At 47.7% G+C, this 19,598-nt stretch overlaps 1 protein-coding gene across 7 annotated transcripts in view; it reads right to left on the bottom strand.

Moving 5' to 3' along the window:
• The window catches only part of PDZD2 (PDZ domain containing 2), a 364,618-nt gene continuing 345,020 nt past the window's right edge, over positions 1 to 19,598 (bottom strand). For all 7 annotated transcript variants that reach the window (XM_019450712.2, XM_019450714.2, XM_019450715.2 and 4 more), the window contains 6 exons: positions 13,634 to 17,690; positions 12,261 to 12,378; positions 7,883 to 7,984; positions 6,807 to 7,068; positions 4,180 to 4,314; positions 1 to 2,951 (listed from right to left, as the gene is read on the bottom strand). In XM_019450712.2, coding sequence (XP_019306257.2) covers positions 2,785 to 2,951; positions 4,180 to 4,314; positions 6,807 to 7,068; positions 7,883 to 7,984; positions 12,261 to 12,378; positions 13,634 to 17,690 — 4,841 coding nt within the window. In that variant the 3' untranslated portion in view covers positions 1 to 2,784. The remainder of the gene's footprint in view (positions 2,952 to 4,179; positions 4,315 to 6,806; positions 7,069 to 7,882; positions 7,985 to 12,260; positions 12,379 to 13,633; positions 17,691 to 19,598) is intronic.

The following is a 19,598-nucleotide window of genomic DNA, read 5'->3' as shown; positions in this document are numbered from 1 at the left end:
TAGTAAGTAGAGTGTTTATTTTTTTAAAATTACTTAAAAAAGGTTGTTTACAGAGATGTGGATTTACATAACTTGGCGACAACATTTTAAAAATGTACAGGCTATTTCATATTATTGCACTTACTCTTTAATATATAAGGCATTTTATTTTACATAAATAAAGGATGTATATTATAATACAACAGGTGTGGTGCCAATTAAGTCAACCATAAAATTAAATGAGATGTGTATGGAAGGACAGAAATGAAACCCGACTTACTTCAACTTTCACAGAATATCCTTGCAACTACAATTTACTTGTTGTAACACATATTTACCCTCATAGCTTATTGTGGGTGACTGACGAGTTAAATAAAAACTCCAAACAATGAAAATTTTAGTAGGATAATAGAATACCATTAGTGCTCACTTCAGGAAGTGTGGGAATTAGACTAATTAGAAATACTAGTCATGCCTTGAACACTGAAGACAAGTAAGTAGCCTTCTAAGGGTCAGAGATAGTTTAGCCTTTTGCTTTCTCCCTTCAATTCCAACTGGTGACCAGGGAAACCCTTCTCGCAAGATCTAGAAATGGCTGATGACTTTAACACAATTTAGTGAGCCAAAGGTCTACCCTTTGCACTCTTCAGATACGATGATCAGGGACTCTTGGAAGGAGACTGTTCCACTGCTCCCCATTCTGTAGACATTCCTGTTTGCGTAGGAATGTGAATTTCTTACTGGTAGGCACAGCTGGAAGGGTGGAGGCAAATATTCTCTTACCATTCAGGCAAGAAAGCAGAAACCACAAAACTGACCCCAGAGACTTAAAAACAATCTAGCATGCACCTTGCACTGACTGCCTATAGTATCCTACCTGGAACTGTAGTGAATAGTAGAAGCTAAATTAATCAGGTCTTTCTAGCTAACTCTTGTGCAACATTCTCTTTTGTATATAACCTACGGAAAAAAAAAATGAGAAATCTGGGCTCACCAGCCAGATACTTCAGTCCCATCTGAGAGACCCCTCTGGGCCAACTTTACAGAGGTTTACTGGGATTAGTCACTTGGAAAAGCAATGTACAAAGGTGAGTAAGCACCTCTATGATCGGGGGAGGGGGTACGGTGACCTCCATTCTTTTCTCTAAGCCATAGACCCAAGCTGCAGGTTATTGGAAGAAGTCTCCGACATAATACCTCGGCGTCCTCCCACAGGCAGGTTATGATTCTCACCTGTACTCCCAGGACTCGATCTGCTGGCCTGCATCACCCTTGGATCTGGCTCGTAACTACATAGTTCTGCTGCTTTACCTTGAAAGAGTGACTCACCCTTGTTCTCCATTTTCTTCTTTTACATCTTGGTAAATGTAGCTGGTGAAGGTTTAGAATTTAAGAAAAGAAGGTGCAGTAGGAGGAGAAAAGCCAGTTTTGTGACAGGGAACAGCGCATTGAATGGGAACAGCCACTACGAACAAGTCATGCTTTGAAAGGAGAGCAGCCGGGATGGGTTTTCACAGGCAGTATGAGTCACGACAGTCTTTTGCAGGGAAACGGTTTTGCAAAAGGAAGAATTTGCAAAACAGGAAAACAAAACCAGCAAACGCTTTAGTCACTGCAGAGCCGACATCACACCCAGGTCAGGAAAAGAGGTCCAGTGCTTTAGAAAGGTTCTATTTCTTAAGCTTGTTGGGAAAGGGGAACACAACCAGCCAACCAAAAAAAAGTCCCCTAGAAGGATTATTTTTAAGTTCCTCCATTTGGATTGTAAATGTAATGCCTACGTTTATAAATCCAAGGGTACTAAAAAGATTTCTAAAAATTTGGCTTAAATTAGTGGTTGGAGTGCATAAAATATAGAAATGGAAACCCAGTGACTATGATATTTCTGCCCACTCTTGGGTTGACTGGTCTTGAACCGAAGCACTTATTCAAGACAAGTTGCAAACCAGATGCAAGGTGCTTTCAGAGCTGGAACTTTCTGCTCACTCAAAGCAGCAAAGTTCATGGCTATTTAGTGTGGTTTATCAGCACGGCATTTTTGTAACATAGCCTTACGACTTACACTTTTAGATCACGATCAGCACTTCATGATGATCGACAATCCACTGAGTTGAACTCTGCATCCGTACATTGCACATGACACTCTCTAAAAAATACCACTTTCTGTATTTTGCTTTTTCATTTTTGGGTAATTCCTGAGCTCAGCTTAACTGTTAGGTCATAACTGATCTTCTTTCTTTCTTTAAGTCTCATTTCTTTTCACGGTAACAATACAGACCCACAGCTCCTTCCACTGAATGTGCCTAAAAGCACTGTTATTTACTTACAAAATTATATAAAACTGTAGTCCTTTTAGTTGTGACATTTGTGTTGCCCCCTCGGACCTGGTTACCTCCCTCACTGCCAGGACTGGGTACAGTGCGAAAGGAGGCAAGAAGGATGCGAAGGTCTAGGTAAATGGTTCGGATGAAGGGCACGCCGTGTCTCGTGTCCCCAGCAGTAAATGTGAAAAGGAGGGGACAGGCACTGGAACGAAAGGATCCCTCCCAGCCGAGGTGGTCAAGGTCAAAGGCTTCCAGGGGTCCGCTCCACCGCTGCTGCACGCACAAGAGGTCAGCTTCACGTAGATGTCAAAACGTGGAGATTTCTATAGTCCTTGCCTGTATCAGTGTTCCTGTGTTGTTTTAGGAACCCAGCGTTTGAAGAAGTTACTCTGATTTGCTCAAGTAAGGGAACTGAGAAAAGGAGATGCTTGTTCAAAAATGTAACCAGCATGACCAGTGAGCATCACCACTGGTGATGGTTTCAGGACGAATTTCTATGCTTCCTAATTACTAACTGCACAGGTCCCTCCGGGACAGACTTCATAATATTCCAGGCGTCAAAGTGCATGAGCCCAACCAGGGGTTTCCCATTAATGGCAAGAATTTCATCTCCAGCTTCTATTGTTCCCGCTTGTTCAGCTGCACCCCCTGTGAGAATAAATGCAGAATAAGGGCTTGGCACCTTCGTGGTATTCAAAATAAATTCCAAGGAAACGAAAAACTTAAATGGTACCCAGTGCCTATATTCTTAAGACGCACAGGGCATACATCCATTAAATATTCAAATCTGTAACCCCCTCCTCTCCTAAGATGCATAAGCAGTGGACTAGGAGAAAATCATTTTCAATGTATTTAATCAACAGAGGGAATACGCAGACTAGATAAAGAACTACAAATCAGTAACTAAAATCCAAATGGCCAGTAAGTGTAGGAAAACAGGCTCCACTTTGATCTAATATACCATGACGGCTAATCAGGGACTGTGGAGATTACTTACACACAAAACCTGATGTATTTCTACACCGCAGCTTTCTATATAACAAGCTTAGGAGTATATGGGTGTATGTTACTGATACCGTTAGTATTCACTATTGTGATAGCATATTACATATAATAGGATATACATTAGTATATTTTTATATATACTGATATTGTTAGTATAACTATACTTTAAAAAAATGTTAGAGGAAGAGAGATGATCCCAAGCAGGCTCCGTGCTGTCAGCACGCAGCCCACCGTGGAGCTCGATGCCAAGAATCACGACATCGCTACCGGAGCCCAGATGGAGTTGGATGCTTCACCGACTGAACCGCCCAGGCTCCTCTATAATTAGATTTAAAATTTGTAATATAATTGTTTAGCTCAGGAACCTGAAGAGGTCTTTGAGAACTGTCCAAGATTAAATGACGATGCAGGGTCATAAAGAGACCTCAGATCTACCACATGTTTCAATGATCTCTACTCCCATCCTAGTATTGCAATTTTAAATGAATGGGATCTTGGTCCATGTTAACTACCCCTGACTGGCAACCCTGATGGCCTTTACTTAGCCTGTATGTTTACATCAGCTACAGCTAATACTAGTTAAGAACACTGGAGTTGGACACAGACCCTGGGGCCAGACTGCCTGGGGTCAAGCCTTATTCTGCCATTTGCACCTGTGACCTTCGGGGCTCGTGTGGTCCCCTGTGGCACAGTCTCTCCTCTGGTGAAACAGGGATAACAGTACCTGATAGGACTGTCATGGGGGCGACATGTGTTCACATGTGTAGAACACAACAGGGCGGACACAGCACACCCTGTATGTCACAGAGAATAAGAACATTTTCCAAATGGAAAGAAAACAGACTGCTAACTGGGTTTTTTAGGGCATTACCTTTGTACACTCTTTTAATGACCAGGGGCCCGTCTCCAGCCATCGATGATTTTCCTCCATCCAGACTCAATCCCAGCCCGGCAGAGGTCTTCAGCACTTCAACACACAGAGCATCGTGGGAAGCTACACTTCTACCTGTAGCAACGACGTTCGGAAGGATGAAGAGACAGGGACACTCATCACCTCCTGTCCTGTCCCCTAAATGTATTCCCCCCGCACCCTGGAGTCCCATCTACCTTCGAAACCAGCATTAGAGTTGATCTCCCAAATTTGGAGCTGGCCTCGTGGCTAAGTTCCTGCCGTACCTGCACCTTGTGCTCTTCTAAGCACTTCCTGTTGTGCCCAAGCAGAAACCCCCAGACTCTGAACTGCTCTTGGCAAGCCCCACACGCTGTTGCTGTGGGTCTCAGTGAAGTCACACTTGGGGAGTCAAATTCGATTTCCTGCTGACCCTGACTGCTGATGGCAGCAGTGTGTCACAGTCTGACACTGAAATCCTGCAACACCCAAATGCCAGACCCCATGTGAGACCGTGACCGTGGATTCCAAAGCTCCCAGGGACGCCCAGAGCTCCTTTCCTTCCTCCTCCTGCCACACATGCTCCTGTTGTGTGTTTTCATCACACACCAGCTGCCTTCACTGCCGTCTCCTCTCTCCACTGGGGGGTGGGGGACGTTTCCACGGCAACACTCGTGCCTGCTCTGTGTGCTAGTGTGGAGAGGCCTGGCTGAAATCCGCCTTGGAGATCTGCATAGAGATTGTAAGCTTGCCTTTTATTTCTCTTATTTACACACTTTCTCAGTGAAGGACGTTGAGGGGAATGGAAAGGCGCACCGACCTCTCTGGGAGGCAGGGGAAGGACCACAGATTAAACTGCCCCCTTCAGGTTGAGGCCAAGCTAGCCAGCATCACTGCTCTTGCACATAAAGGCCAGTCCATTAGTGTGGTTTCACGAAGGCGACTCCACGTCCCATGTGGTCTGAAGGAAATGTGCTAATGGGAGCAGCCTGATTTTTCCGTAGGTGATTTCACTTGCTGTTAAACAGGAAAACAGGCCCATTACAGTGGCTCTCAGCTCTGGCCAGACTCTACTGGAATCACCCAGGAACCTTAAAAAGATTGTGATGCTGGGCCCTGGCCCTTACCTTCACCCCCATCCCTGAGGTTTTATGATTGAAATAAGCTGAGGAATTTACTGAGCAGGAGGATTGTAAAAAGCTTCCTACGTGTCTTTAACGTGCAGCCTACCGCATCAGCCCTCAAGTGGGATGCTCTCTGTGTTAGGGGAGAACTGCACAGGTTCAGGTAGAGCCCTGGGCACGGGCATTTTAAGGAACAGGAATACGAAAAAATAAAGGTTAGGCCCTGAATGTGTTTACAATTTGGTAACTCTGTAGAATCTGGTTCAAGGCCAGATGTTCTGAAGGTGCCACAGGAATACTTAATGATTATAAATGACAGGATTAGCCTTCCATATCCCGAGTTCATGAGTCTTAAAAACTCTGGAAGCTACTGGGATTAAATGTCAAGTGGTTTCCTTTGACAAGTTGCCCGGATCCCACTGAAAGTACAAGCAATTGAGACTATGCGGGGGCAAAGGTGAGCATGACAAGGTCTGATGACTTAAGGTGTTTCCCAATATTGGGAAGGGCTTCGATTTTCTAGAAGAGCAAAAGCAAGGGAACAGAGAAGGCTGAGAATGCCCCCAGCCTGCGGAGGCATCTGGACAAGAAGAGTTCCGTTTGTTCAGTGGACATCAGTGCCCTTTCCAGCAAAGCAATCACAGCCTAGGCTGCCACGAAGCCAAGGTGAACAGGGAGGAATTCAGCTACCCTTAACTTCATTAGGGAGAGATGTTGAGTGGAAAAAAAACCTCCCCAGAAGGCAATGCCCTGACCCGGGCTTCGTTGGCTCTCCTATGCCACCTGGACTAAAGACATCACTCCTGAACTCCAAGGTAGGGGACACCACTGAAGTCTGATGTAGTTATCTGAAGGCCGTAATCAGCCTGTGCTTCAGAAACACAAGTAGTACTTAGTTCCTCCTGAGTAAGTACTTCATACGCCTTGCTCATGAGCCTTGGTGTGACAGTGTGGAGGGCATACAGAAAACCTTACTTCTGAACCTCTTTTTGTAAGTTCTTCTTGGTTGATTAAGGCTATAGTCTCTGTCTTTAAACATCTGTACCCCCTCATTTCCTTACATTCTTCTAAAACAGGAAAGAATACAAACCTTGATATTTTCCGAGGACAAATCTCAGTACTGGAATTTCTCTTTCTACAGTCTCAACATGATTCCCCTCCCCTGTCACAAGAGTTTCTTGCTTTACTTACCGGCCACTTAAGTCCTAAGAAGAAGATATAAATGTGAAAGGGCTTCCTTCTTAGCACATTTAGAGAAGCAGTCAAGCGGTCGTTAAAAATCTTCAATAGTATGACTTTAACTACTGGGGGCAGTGGTTTATAACTTCCTTGTAACGCTGCTTTTGCAAGAACCATCTGCCGACATAAGACTTCACTACATTTGATTTCTCTGACCCAGATGATAGTAGTTATGTTCCTTCATGCTCACCAGGAACCAATCTGCCAGCTGCACCCACCCTGCTGGTTGTTGAACTGGTGTCTTACCTACTCCAGGATCCAGGAGGCTGGTCTTTCTGGATAGCAAGCCCTTCCCATTGGCTTCCTGTCTGGTGGAGGATCTGGGCTGGTCATTCCCTTTCTTGATGACTACAAGGACATCTTTGTGCAGCTGTGCTTGGTGCAGAACCTTCAGGACCTCCCCATGGGCTAAGCCAGCCAGTGAGGTGCCATTGACTGATAGAAGGAAATCCCCTCGGTTCACAGTCCCTTCCTGAGAAGCAGCCCCCTGAGAAAACACCCTGTGCACCTGCGGCAAGGAGAAGTCAAAAGCCAAAGTCATCATACAAACGTGGTTTACCAAAAACCTATTCAGTGTGAGGGATGGAATATATATATTTAAAATGTTTAATGTTTATTTAGTTCTGAGAAAGAGACAGAGCATGAGCGGGGGAGGGGCAGAGAGAGGGAGACACAGAATTGGAAGCAGGCTCCAGGCTCTGAGCTGTTAGCACAAAGCCCGATGTGAGGCTCAAACTCATGAACCGTTGGATCATGACCTGAGCTGAAATCGCACGCTCAAACGGAGCCACCCAGACGCCCCTGGAATATATTTTTTACTCAACTTCTTGCTCGTGTCTAAGAAGGGCTCGTGCCCTGGCACTCCATGGGGGCAAGAAGAACACAAAAATGAACAGGACCTGGTCTTGCCTAATGAAGGTGGCCTCTCCAATGATCTCAAAGTCCTTTGAGTGATAAAAAATTTTAGGTTGTTCTTGAGAAGGAAGTGATTTCAAAAGCAAATGCGGGTTTGGTCAGTTAATTCTAGTGTTTTCCTAGTGCTAGAATAAAATGTTAGGTGAATAGGAGGGTACAGAAAACTGCTGATGTGTATTTGCATCTAATCACTCCATCTGTATACATCAGTCAGCTCTGTGGTAAGAATGTGTATCTTTGCTAATGAATATATCATATCCTACTTTCCCCACTTTTCCATTTTTGTTTTGTGAGGAGGGGACAAACACCAGCATTCTTTGAACTCACAGACGTGAATTTTGTTCTGATCAAATGTGAGGCTGCTTCGGGAGTGACTTTCCTGCGAGCACCTTGACACTGTCACTTACCACAATTGATTTTGGCTCCACATCTGTTCCTCCTGCCACAGCGAATCCCAGACCTGAGCCTTCTTTTTTATTCAAGACGATGAAGCAAACATCTTCTTTATTCTAGTGAAAAGAAACAGAAAAAAGTACAGTTGATCCTTGAACAACATGGGGTTTGGGACACCCACCCCCACACTGTGGAAAATCTGCCTATAAATTTTGACTGCCCCTCACACTTAACCGCTAATAGCCTGCCCTTGATGGAAGCCTCAGTAATAACATAAACAGTTGGTTAACACATAGTTTCTGTTATATGTATTATATACTGTATTCTTACAGTAAAGCTACAGAGGGGTGCCTGGTGGCTCAGTCAGTTAAGCGTCTGACTCTTGATTTCACCTCAGGTCACAGTCTCATGGTTTGTGAGTTCGAGCCCTGCACTGGGCCCTGCGTTGGCAGTATGAAGCCTGCTTAGGATTCTTGGTCTCCCTCTCTCTGTCCTACTCCTGTTCGCTCACTCTCAAAAAAAAAAAAAAAAAAGCTAGAAGGGAAAAAACATAATTAAGAAAGTCCTAACAAAGAGAGTGTATTTAGAGTGCTATAAAAAACTCACGCGTAAGTGGACCCGTGCAGTTCAAACCTGTGTTGTTCAAGGTCACGTATCTGTTCCTTGTGCTGGGAGTTAGTAAGTTCTGTGGTCAGCCCTCCCGCTGTGTCGCACAGCTTGTCAGCACCGAGCCCCAGTGGCTATTCAGGAGCTTTCCCACCTTTCCTGAACTCAACTGTCCTCTACCCATCCTGGGCTGTGCTTACTTGGAGTTTGGGGGTCCATCCTGTACCTACAGAACCACGGGGATGGTGGACAGAAAGGGGCAGGGATGGGACAATATAGGACCTATTCTAGGCACCATATTGTGTCTTCCTAAATCTGAAGACAGCACGTAATTTGGTCATGAAGGGAATTCTTTTTGTTTTTTTTTAATGTTTATTTTTGAGAGAGAGAGCGTGAGTGAGGGAGGGGCAGAGAGAGAGGGAGACAGAGGATCTGAAGCAGGCTCTGTGCTGAGCGGGCAGAGCCCAACGCGGGGCTTGAACTCTTGAACCGTGAAATCATGACCTGAGCTAAAGTCAGATGCGTAGCCTTAGACTGTGCCACCCAGGTGCCTCGCGAAGGGAATTCTTCATTCTATAACTGTTTAAGTCTATAATTTAGTCAGGCCAGGGTCAACAACAGCAGAGAAGAAGTGCCAAGAGGCAGGATGAGAACACACTGAGGCCAACTGTTTTATGACCCCTTCCCACCACGTTCAGTTCGTTGGATTTGAGGTGTAATTAATGAATGGGTATTCCTAAAATACAAAGTATGTTAAAAAAAAATAAAGTAGGGGCGCCTGGGTGGCTCAGTCAGCTCTGTCTCTCTCTGTCTCAAAAATAAACATTAAGAAAAAAAATTAAAAAAAAATATATAAAGTACCCTAAAACTAACTGCCAACTTGTATTTGAGACTAGAACATTCCTAGTAGTGTCTAGGCTTACGTAACAAAAGACTGTCCTGTTGGATGTTTCAAGCATCCAACAAAAGATACCTTAAAATATTTTAAAATAACTGAGTTAGGCTAATTATTCTGAATTTTGACTTCCTTCACCGCACATGGTAAAAATGATTCCGCAACATTTTTCAAGATCTGCATTGCTAGGTTCCCCATGAAGTGATTTATAATCCATCAATTCAAGGTGTTCTCAACCCAGCAACAGAAAAAGAATCTAAAAATAAAACTGAAGTGTTGTTTTGATGAGAGAAGGTGAAAACACTGAAAGAGAACCACCTCTGTATTGTGCTGGGGAAGGAACCCATAATTAAAAAAAAAAAAGTTTAGGAGTGCCTGGGTGGCTTAGTCGGTTAAGCATCTGACTCTTGATTTCGGCTCAGGTCATAATGTCATGGTTGGTGAATTTGAGCCCTGAATCAGGCTCTGCACTGACAAGGCGGAACCTGCTTGGGATTTTCTCTCTCCCTGTCCATTCCCCACTCACATGCAGGCTCGCTCGCTCACTCTCTCAAAATAAAACATAAAAAAATAAAAGAAAAAGAGTTTAGTCCTATTAATACGTCCTAAAGAGTGATCCCAAGCATTTTATGTCTCCCCAAAGAAGTTCATTCAAACCAAATCTCCATTTGCTGACACTAGAATGTTCCACAGACCTGCTGGGGGATTTTGACTTTGTTGGGAAGTCTAACCATTTACAGGCTCAGACACGTTCAGAGAGAAGAATGAAAACTAGGCGTTCTTGATGAAAATGGGGCATGTGGTCTGGTACACCCAAATTTTAATTTGCTCAAAAAATGTTTTTTCGAATTGTGTCTGAGGATACAAGCGCACTAGAAGCCGACCACGGCCGCTCTGTGAAAGCAAGTGAAGACTGCAGGGAAATGAGGGTGCTCATTTCCCTGCAGTCTGCTGCATTCTGATGCATTCTGATGCAAGTAGGAATGCTGTTCCACACCAAGCCACCGTACTTGTCTGGGGGTGAATGTGGAACCAGAGGGACGGGGTGGGAGACCCTCCCAGCTGGCACTCAGCGTCCTGCCCGCACAAAAAGTCTCCCACTGTGTCTGTGGTCCCTGAAAACGTGCATTTCATTTGTGAGGTAGGTTGAGACTTTTTGGTTTTCTGCTTCTACTTTCTTTTCTTCTTCTTAAGTTTATTTGAGAGAGAGAGGCAGAGAGAAAGGGAGAGAGAGTCCCAAGCACTGATAGTGCAGAGCCTAGCGCAAGGCTTGATCCCATGAACCGTGATATCATGACCTGAGCCGAAATCAAGAGTCGGACGGCTTAACGAACTGAGCCACCTAGGCGCCCCTCCTTCTACACTTTATCTAACACTGTAGAATGTCTGGAGGACAAGGGACCCGGCAAAGTGTGATCCCACCATGCCACATTGACTGGAAATGCCAGAATGAGACTTGCATGCATGGAACACTTATTGTCACAAGTCGAAGAAAGAAGGGAGAGGACAGAACGGTCCCTTTCACTGAAAGTGAAAAATGCTGGATGTCTCAATGTGTTAACTGCACAGACCCAAACCAGCAGGCTGAGGACCAGAGGGAGTGTGTAAACTAAGGGGAGCTGGTCTCCTCTCCAACTTGGTTCCTTCCTCAGGGGATGCCAACATCACAGCCCTTCTGAGTAATGGTAGAAATTTCTGGCACAGTGTTCTCAGATCTATGAGTGGCCCAGGTACATTACCAGTCAAGAAAAAAATTGTTCATATTTGTTTTCTCAAAACAAATATTCACTTATTAGGGTTCAAATCTCTAAGGGCAGTTCTGAGAAATTAATGTTCTTCAGAGAAGTATTCTAGATATGAACCCATGGCTGCTTCTGTTATTATCATCACATCTAATTTATTGAAAGACTGCATTTTTTTTTTAATTTTTTAAATGTTTATTTTTTTTTTTTTTTGAGAGAGAGAGAGAGAGACAGAGCATGAGCAGGGGAGGGGCACAGAGAGGGAGACACAGAATCTGAAGCAGGCTCCAGGCACTGAGCTATCAGCACATAGCCTGATGCGGGGCTTGAACTCATGGACCGCGAAGATCATGACCTGAGCCGAAGCTGAATGCTTAACCGACTGAGCCACCCAGGCGCCCCAAAAGACTGACTTTTTTTTTTTTTTAATGTTTATTTTTGACAGAGACAGACAGAGTGCAAGTGGGGGAGGGGCAGAGAGAGAGGGAGACCCAGAATCTGAAGCATCTCCAGGATCCGAGCTGTCAGGACAGAGCCCACTGTCAGCACAGAGCCAGATGCGGGGCTCAAACTCATGAACTGTGAGAGCATGACTTGAGTTGAAGTTGGACACTCGACTGACTGAGCCACCCAGGTGCCCCAAAAGACTGCATTTCTAATGACCGGTTAGCCACCTTGTCTTGAATCCCAGGCTTCAGAAGCTCTCATGCTGGGGCCAGGGCAGGGCTACACACACGCTAACTCATTTCCCCAGCAGGTGGCTCCCTTGACAAGTAGTTAACGTCCACCTAGGTGCAGAGATGTGCTGTGGCCATTCCCTCATGTCTCCAACATGCCTAGTTCAGTTTTGAGGACCCTCTGTTGACAGACTCCAAGCGTGGGGGGTGAGGAGGATGGTAACTAGTCACTACTGGGGAATTAACACAGCGGCTGCGCCAATCTGGCACCTGAAATTCAAGTCAAGGTCTAGCTTGTGAAGCCAGCTGCAAGCTGCAACTGCGAGAGAGGTCAGACCCAGCTGGGCAGCTCTGTGCTCGGGCTCAGAGCAGAGCTCTTCCTGGCTCCCAGAGCTCCTGCCCCGAACCTGGGCACGACCCCACCCCGGCCCTGCCCCGGCTTCCTCTCCCTGTGTGGTCGGGTTCCACTCACCTCTGATTGTGCTTTCGCTTCCTGAATGAGAGCCGGGACCGTCGATTTTGACCCCACTGATGATAAAACAGACTGTAATCTTTGCTGGTCTCCTGCTGAGACTAGAAGTTGATCCAAACTAATATAAAAATATGAAAGAAAAAGGCAATTTTCTCCTTTCATAAGGTTGTATTTACAATGCTCTTTCTACCAAGTTGCAGGTGTTTTCTGATTTTCGTGCTTTCTTTTGTTTTTAAAAATAATTTTTTTAATGGTTATTTTTTTTCTCGAGAGCGCACTGTGAAGGATGGACAGAGGGAGCAAGGAGACACAGACTCTGAAGCAGGCTCCAGGCTCTGAGCTGTCAGCACAGAACCCGAAGTGGGGGTCGAACTCATGAACTGTGAGATCATGACATGAACTGTGAGCGAAGTCGGACGCTCAACTGACCGAGCCACCCAGGCGCCCCTTCAAAAGGTGCCCCTTTTGGTCATAAGAACTCTCAATTCAAACTGCTTGAAGAATCCTGAGTGCTGGGCAGGAATGTCATTCACAGGAATTACTGTGGCTTCTGGGATCCATCACCTCAGGATGTTAGGGAACCAGTGCTGGAGCTCCGCAGAACATTTCTGACAGTTTGAAAAATATTCTTTAAAATGTTAGGAATTTTCTGCTTAACTCAGGTCAGCTTCGAAGGCCCAGACTGTTGTCCCCTGAGGTGCAGCCCTCCCTGTCCACTCTCATCTCTCTGATGGCGCTCTTGCCAAAAGTGCCATGTCCCATCAAGACTGCCCTGCAGAGCGACATTCTGGAAACCCTTTCTCTGCAGGCAGGGTCTTTTTCCAGTAGTGATATTAAAAAGCAAAGGGGGCTAAATGCAATGTGGTATCCTGACAGAGAAAAACGACGTTAGTGAAATGTGTTCCGTGAAATCTGAATTAAGTCTGTGGTTAACTGTGTTCTTCTAGTGTTAAATTTCTGACTTTTGACAACTGGACCAGGATTACAGAAGATGTTCCCATTAGGAAGAGCTGGGTGAGGAGCTTGGGAGCGCTCTGCCAGTCTTTGCACCTTTTCCAAAAATTGAAAACTAGTTCATAATTTTTTTAAAAGTTTATTTGAGGGGCGCCTGGGTGGCTCAGTCAGTTAAGCATCCGACTTCGGCTCAGGTCAGGATCTCACAGCTCGTGGGTTCAAGCCCCGCATCAGACTCTGTGCTGAGAGCTCAGAGCCTGGAGCCTGGAGCCTGCTTTGAATTCTTTGTCTTCCTCTCTCTAACCTTCCCCTTCCTGTACTCTGTCTCTGTCTCTGTCTCTCTTTCAAAAATAAATAATAAACATTAAAAAAGTTTTTATACAGTTTATTTGAATAAAAGGGGAGAGGCAGATACTTACTTAACTGACCAGCCTTTTCCAGAAGGCAGATCCCAGGTGGTTTCACCCACATGATGGGCTGAACTGGGTGCCCCAGGCTCACTGGCTTTAGGGCTGCTTCCTCCTGGACAGGCCCTGTCCCCCCGCTTCATGGGGCATGAAAGGGCAGTGGACCCATTGAGGCCTCCCGCAGGAGAGCCAAGCGACCTCCTGGGGGTGATTTCCAGCTCGGTTTTGAAGAGTACGGCTGTCGGTCCCGCTGAGAAGTCCTCATTGCAGAGCTTGTCAAGGTCAGGCATGCTCAAGGCCCTCAGTTCCTGGAGCTTAGAGCGGGATAAGGGAGAGGGCTGGGTGTGGCGCACCGAGGACTTGTTCCTTTTGACGGGAGAGGCTGGGGTCATGGTTGGGGTGGGAATTCCAGAAGGACTAAGTGATTTCTTTGGGTCTGAGTCAGGGCCCTTGTTACTGGCCTCCGCTGGATTCTGCTGGGAGACTGTCAATGCTGTGCTGGATGGGGACTTGGTCATCTGGGGGATCAGGGTGCTGGCTTCACTTTGGCTTTCGCTGCAGGAACTCAGGCTGCGTCTCAGTGACCTTGCTGCTGGGTCACTGGGGTGGCTGAGGCTCCCGGAAGCAATGCTGCCAGATGACCGTCTCCCAATGGGAGGCTTGGAGCTCGCTGACAAAAAAGGAGACACCCCAGACCTGGCCACTAGCCGGTCAGAATGGGCTAGGTTCTCAAAAGACTTGATCCTCTGCTTCACAGAGAAAAATGAGGTAGATTCGTAGTTCTGCTCAGAGTAGTAATGTCTTCTAGTGACTTTGATTTTGTCCGTGACTAGGCAGCTCGTCTCTCGCACTGAAAGAACATCCCCTTCGTCTGTTGTTGGAAGGTTCCTCGATGTCTCCAGGAGGGGCTTGACGCTGTACACGCCCTGTCCGTTAGCCAGGCCAAGACCACCACCTCTGGCTGCCTTGGCCTCGAGGAGCCCCCCACTTGTTGCAGGGATCTGGCTGTCCCGGTGAGAGCGACCTGGGCTGTGTAGAGCATGCGCTTCCCGTCCAAAATGGCTTGAAAACTGGGCCGGCATGGAGTAGGTCCTGGTCGCTGGCCTTGGTGTGAAGTATGGATGGTCATCTGGCACTGGGCCCGCTGACGTGCCGTTCTTGGTCATCCCGAGGGAGCCTGACACCTGACTTGACTTCCCCTGCGAGGAATCCACCTTTCTAGTAGGCAGTTGTGGGGAGGAGGAGGAGGAAGCCAGTTTTGCCACACTGAAAGATCGCTGGGTTTCCTGCTCTACCTGGGACGCACGAGATGTGAGTGACGGCGGATGACTTGAGGACGTCTCCTCTGACTGGTGACAGAACCTGATCTCACTCTTCTCCTGACAGTTGCTCTGGGCCAAGAACCCTCTTAATCTGTCACTTTCAGCTAGCTTGTCACCACATGCATTCTTGGGCATTCTTTCAGAAGAAATTTCAACTATTTTCAGCTGGTTTGTTCTTTCTAGGGGATCACCAGTAATTATTCTGCCTCCTTTGTCATCAGTCACGCCCGATCGGGCTACTTCTGGTGCCGAATCCATTCGGCTGGCCGTGCGCCGCTCCCTCTGCCCAGGAGGTGGGGCCTCCTGTCCATTTGTGGCTGTGGACGCGCTGTTCCCCACGGCCACAGGGGGAGCCCTGGTCTCTGGCCCACACTTAGGAGATCTGGGGGCCGCTGGGCAGCCTCTGTTGGGTTCTGAGTGGAAAGCCACGTAGGATCTACCGCATGCACTCTGCTCAGGGAGAGTCCTGGGGGAGGCGTGGGGCGAAATGAACGCTGTGATGCTCGTTTCCGACACTGACGGCTTCAGTGACCCCGGGGCAGCAGGTGGCCTGGTCTCCAGCACGCACTGGGGGGACCTGGGGGTGGCCGTGGCATTTTTGTCAAGCTCCTCGTGGTCTATGTGGAACTGGTTAGATGCTCCCTTCAAAAGCATTTTGTGGGAGGTCTGGGGTGAAATGAGGGGTTTCCTGGGGTCTGTCCCACCAGCCTTGGCAACGTGAGCTGCAGGGGCCTCGGAACTGGCTTTGCTTTTGCTTTTGATGCTGAGTCTCTTCAGCTTAGGACCAGATTTGGGTTTCTGACAGTTACTTAAGAGTGTTTCCACTGAACTTTTTTTAGGTGAGTCTTTATTTTCCAGATTCACTTTCAGCTGGGGGGAGCTATTAGGCACAGCAATCCCCTTTCTGGAATTCTGGCTGGAACTCAACACCTGACTTTTGGAGTCAGGGCTTCTGCTGGGCGCCATGGGTTGCTCCTTTTCAGTTTTGCCCTGCGAATGTGTCCCTTGGTTATTTTTATTTATTTCTTTAAACCAGGCCATGATGGGCCTCCTGGAAACCATTTTTGGTTTCTGTAGCAACTCATCCAGCTCGTGACTTTCGGAGATATGTAGATTTGTCAAAACAGACTCTCCATTCTTAGGGACATGCACGCTACAGGGGGACTGATTTTCAGTTGCATTGACATTTGTCTCTTGTTTTTTATTTGGGGTCTCGACACGCAGCAAGTCATGTTCTAAAACATCTACCGTGTTCAGACTGCCGAGAGCGACCGGAGGGTTGTGGAAATGCGTGGCGGCTTCAGGAGGCTGCCTGTTCCCCACAGATGAGCTAGTACTGGTGGCCTCCATGGTTTCTTCTTCACACGAGGGTCTGGGGTTCTGTAAAATCCTTACATCTGCATGAAGTTCATGCTCCTGAGAGCTTATATCCGAGAGAGGAAATGGCTGGGAAGAGTTTGGAATTGAAGGGCATGAGTTTCCTGGCACAAAGGATGCTCTCTCGCGTGGATTTCCCACCACTTGACTCAGAGCACTGTGCTTTAAGGGCAGAACTTTGGCCAACACAGGGCAGGGTGCGGCCTGGGCAGGTGCGTGAGCAGTAGTTGAAGGTGGATTGGGGGAACCATTTGTAGAACAAATTTCAATTTGCTCCTCCTCAGACTCTGTAGTGTCTTCCCTGTGAGAAGATCCGCGGGAACGAGGGGGTGACCAGTTGCTCCTGGTGGAAGCTCGTGGGGCTTCGGCGAGCGATTCAGGGTCAGAAGATGAGTCCTCGGCATCACCATACATGGATGAGAGAGATGGCTCCGTGCTGTCACCCAGGCCCGACAGGGACATGCTGTCTTCGTGAAAACTGCTAAAATTTCTAGAGTAGTTGCTCAAAAAGTTTTTGTTCACAGTAAAATGTTTGTCAGGATTAATGGAATCCAAAACTGAAGGCTGGGAGGCCCACTGTGGGGGAGGGGGCTGGCCAGCAGCCCAGGCCCTCCTTAGGGTGGGGGTCTGGTTCCCCACGACTGGCTCAGCATGGTGGGAACTTCCACTTCCAGTGCCTGCTGGAGGTTGACCCTGAGAATGTCCCACTTGACTCAACTGGTCCCCTTTCTGAGGAGACTGAAGTCTTGGTTCAGAAGCATCCAGCTCCTTGATGAGTGTGTCGATGTCAGTCACAGGACTGCCCCCACTTTCCCTGGGGCAGCAGTGCCCAGAGACACCCCCACACGCCCCTGCAGCCCGGTCAGCGGGTGACGGCAGGGCAGGGCTGGCCTGCAGGGCCCTCTCGGACACAGAATCTGTTCCCTCGGGCAGGGCAGAGCCTGAGGAATTTGCAGGCACGAGGACGCCTGTTGCTTGCAGAGCCTTGCCGTGGTGACCGGGACTTCTCTGTCTCTCCTCCTGGGACACGAGGTCTGGGGACAGGACGCCACTAGCTGCAGACGCGGCCTCTGCCTCAGGTCCCGCGCCCCTGTGGGCAGCTGCCTTCGTGGGCAAGTTGGCTTCTGGGGCTGCTGGAAGGTTGCTGAAGTCACGGCGAGCCACTGCCATCTTCCCTGGGGAGGCGCTGCTCTCCTGGGCAAGACTCACATGACATCTGTCCTCAGACTCAGGCACCCCGGGTGACACTGGCTCTCCGCGGTCCTCAGGCCGCCTTGCTGGCCCCGTGTCCATGGAGGTCTTGCTGGGCTCAGGGTGAGCTGCCCCCTTCTGCTCTGGGGTAGGGATGAGGTCTGGGGGGCTATTCAGTCCTGTGTGGAGATAAGGGGGGAAGCAGGGAGAGAGAGGGGAAAGTGTGAGAAAAACTCTCAATTGAAAAAAAAAAAGGAAAATGAAACACTCTCAAATTTTTGGTCTTTTTTCAGAAAGACATCCCACAGCCTAAATGTAGGCCTCCTTGTCGTTCTGTTTTTGCCTCTGAAATTACAGAGCGCTCACATCTAACAAATACCACCCTGCTCTAGACGTTCCGAAATAACTCAGACTGGCTGGCAGAATAACCCTTTGTTTCTGCCTTTTCTCTCTTTTTGGTTATTTTTAAGGATGGGGACCCCAGAAGCCCTTCCCCTGGGTTTCTTTACACCGTCTGCTCTGATGGCAATGGCCTCAGGGGTCAGGCTGTTCTATTTGATCCCTCGGCTTTGTGTTCATCTGCAGAGGCTTCGGGTCTCTGGTTTAGCTCTAGGTCATGGGTTTGGCCTTATGGTGGGAGTTGTGAGCTGTAGAGTCGAGTCTAAAACAGTCAAGTGATGACCTCTGGGGACTTACTGCTCAGCGCAGGACAGGAGGGAGGAGGCTAATTTGGGAAGAAACACAGGACGCCACAGAAGGAGGCAAGTCCGCACTGTACCTTGGTTGTGTCTTGACCGCGTTGAGAGGATTGGGAGAGCTGGAAGGCCACATAGTCTGGGAAGCTCTGACAGAAGGGGGCGGGGGGGGGGGGAGTTCTGCGGGGAGAGTCAGGCCACACAGTGATGGGGAGGAAGGCGAAGAAGAAAATGGAATGAAAGCAGAGAAGAGAGTGCATGAAACCTCAGAGGCGCAGGGAAAGGCAATGCGTGCGGCGACAGTGGGAAATGAAGTCCTTTCATGAGACGGGCTCTGGAGGGGCCTCCTCATGAGGCCCCCACACACTCGGGCTAATCTGTTCACCTCTGGCACATGGCATCTTATAATCGGGAGAAAGGACATAATAAGAACATTAGATTTGCTATTTTCTTGGGAACTATGGGTTGCTGGGAAACAGTCACAATGAAAGCACCTGCTTTGAGATGATGGTCTCCCCAAACGTTATATTCACTCCACATCTCCCACACAAATCATTTTTTTAATTTTTTAATTAATGTTTTAATTTTTTACTTAAAAATTAAAAAAAATTAAATATTAAAAAAAAAATTTTTTTTAACATTTATTTATTTCCGAGACAGAGAGAGACAGAGCATGAACGGGGGAGGGGCAGAGAGAGAGGGAGACACAGAATCGGAAGCAGGCTCCAGGCTCTGAGCCATCAGCCCAGAGCCCGACGCGGGGGCTCGAACTCACGGACCATGAGATCGTGACCTGAGTTGAAGTCGGACGCTTAACTGACTGAGCCACCCAGGCGCCCCAAAAAATTAAATATTTTTGACAGAGAGAGAGAGGAGAGAGAGACAGAGTGTGAACAGGGGAGGGGCAGAGAGAGAGGGAGACACAGAACCTGAAGCAGGCTCCAGGCTCTGAGCTGTCAGCACAGAGCCCAATGTGGGACTGGAACCCACGAACTGGGAGATTATGACCTGAGCCAAAGTTGGGCAGTTAACTGACTGAGCCACCCAGGCACCCTTTCCACACAAATCATCTTAATTGCATATTCCTTTTCCCTCCTGAAGTTCCTATGTCAACAATTAAGAACTAGTTATTAGGACTTAGTACTGTGCTAAGAGTTTTTCATGCACTTAATTTTCCTCCCAAGACTGTGAGGTAGGTCCTGTCACCATCTACTTGGGAACAGGAGGGAACTGAGGCACAGAGTGGTTAAGCAATGGATCCAGGGCCAGAGTTTATAGCCAGGGTCACCCGGGAAGGTGGCTCCACACCCCACCCTGTTATCTATAAACCCCGACTGCATGGCCTCTGTGTAGACAGCACTTGGCAACAGCAAGGTCGGCCTATCAAGACAT

Source organism: Panthera pardus, unplaced genomic scaffold (genome assembly GCF_024362965.1).
Source record: "Panthera pardus isolate Hobbes unplaced genomic scaffold, ASM2436296v1 HiC_scaffold_2, whole genome shotgun sequence".
In the NCBI taxonomy this organism is placed as follows: Eukaryota; Metazoa; Chordata; class Mammalia; order Carnivora; family Felidae; genus Panthera; species Panthera pardus.
Note: the sequence above shows the minus strand (reverse complement) of the source record. Positions and strands in the feature narration are given on the sequence as shown.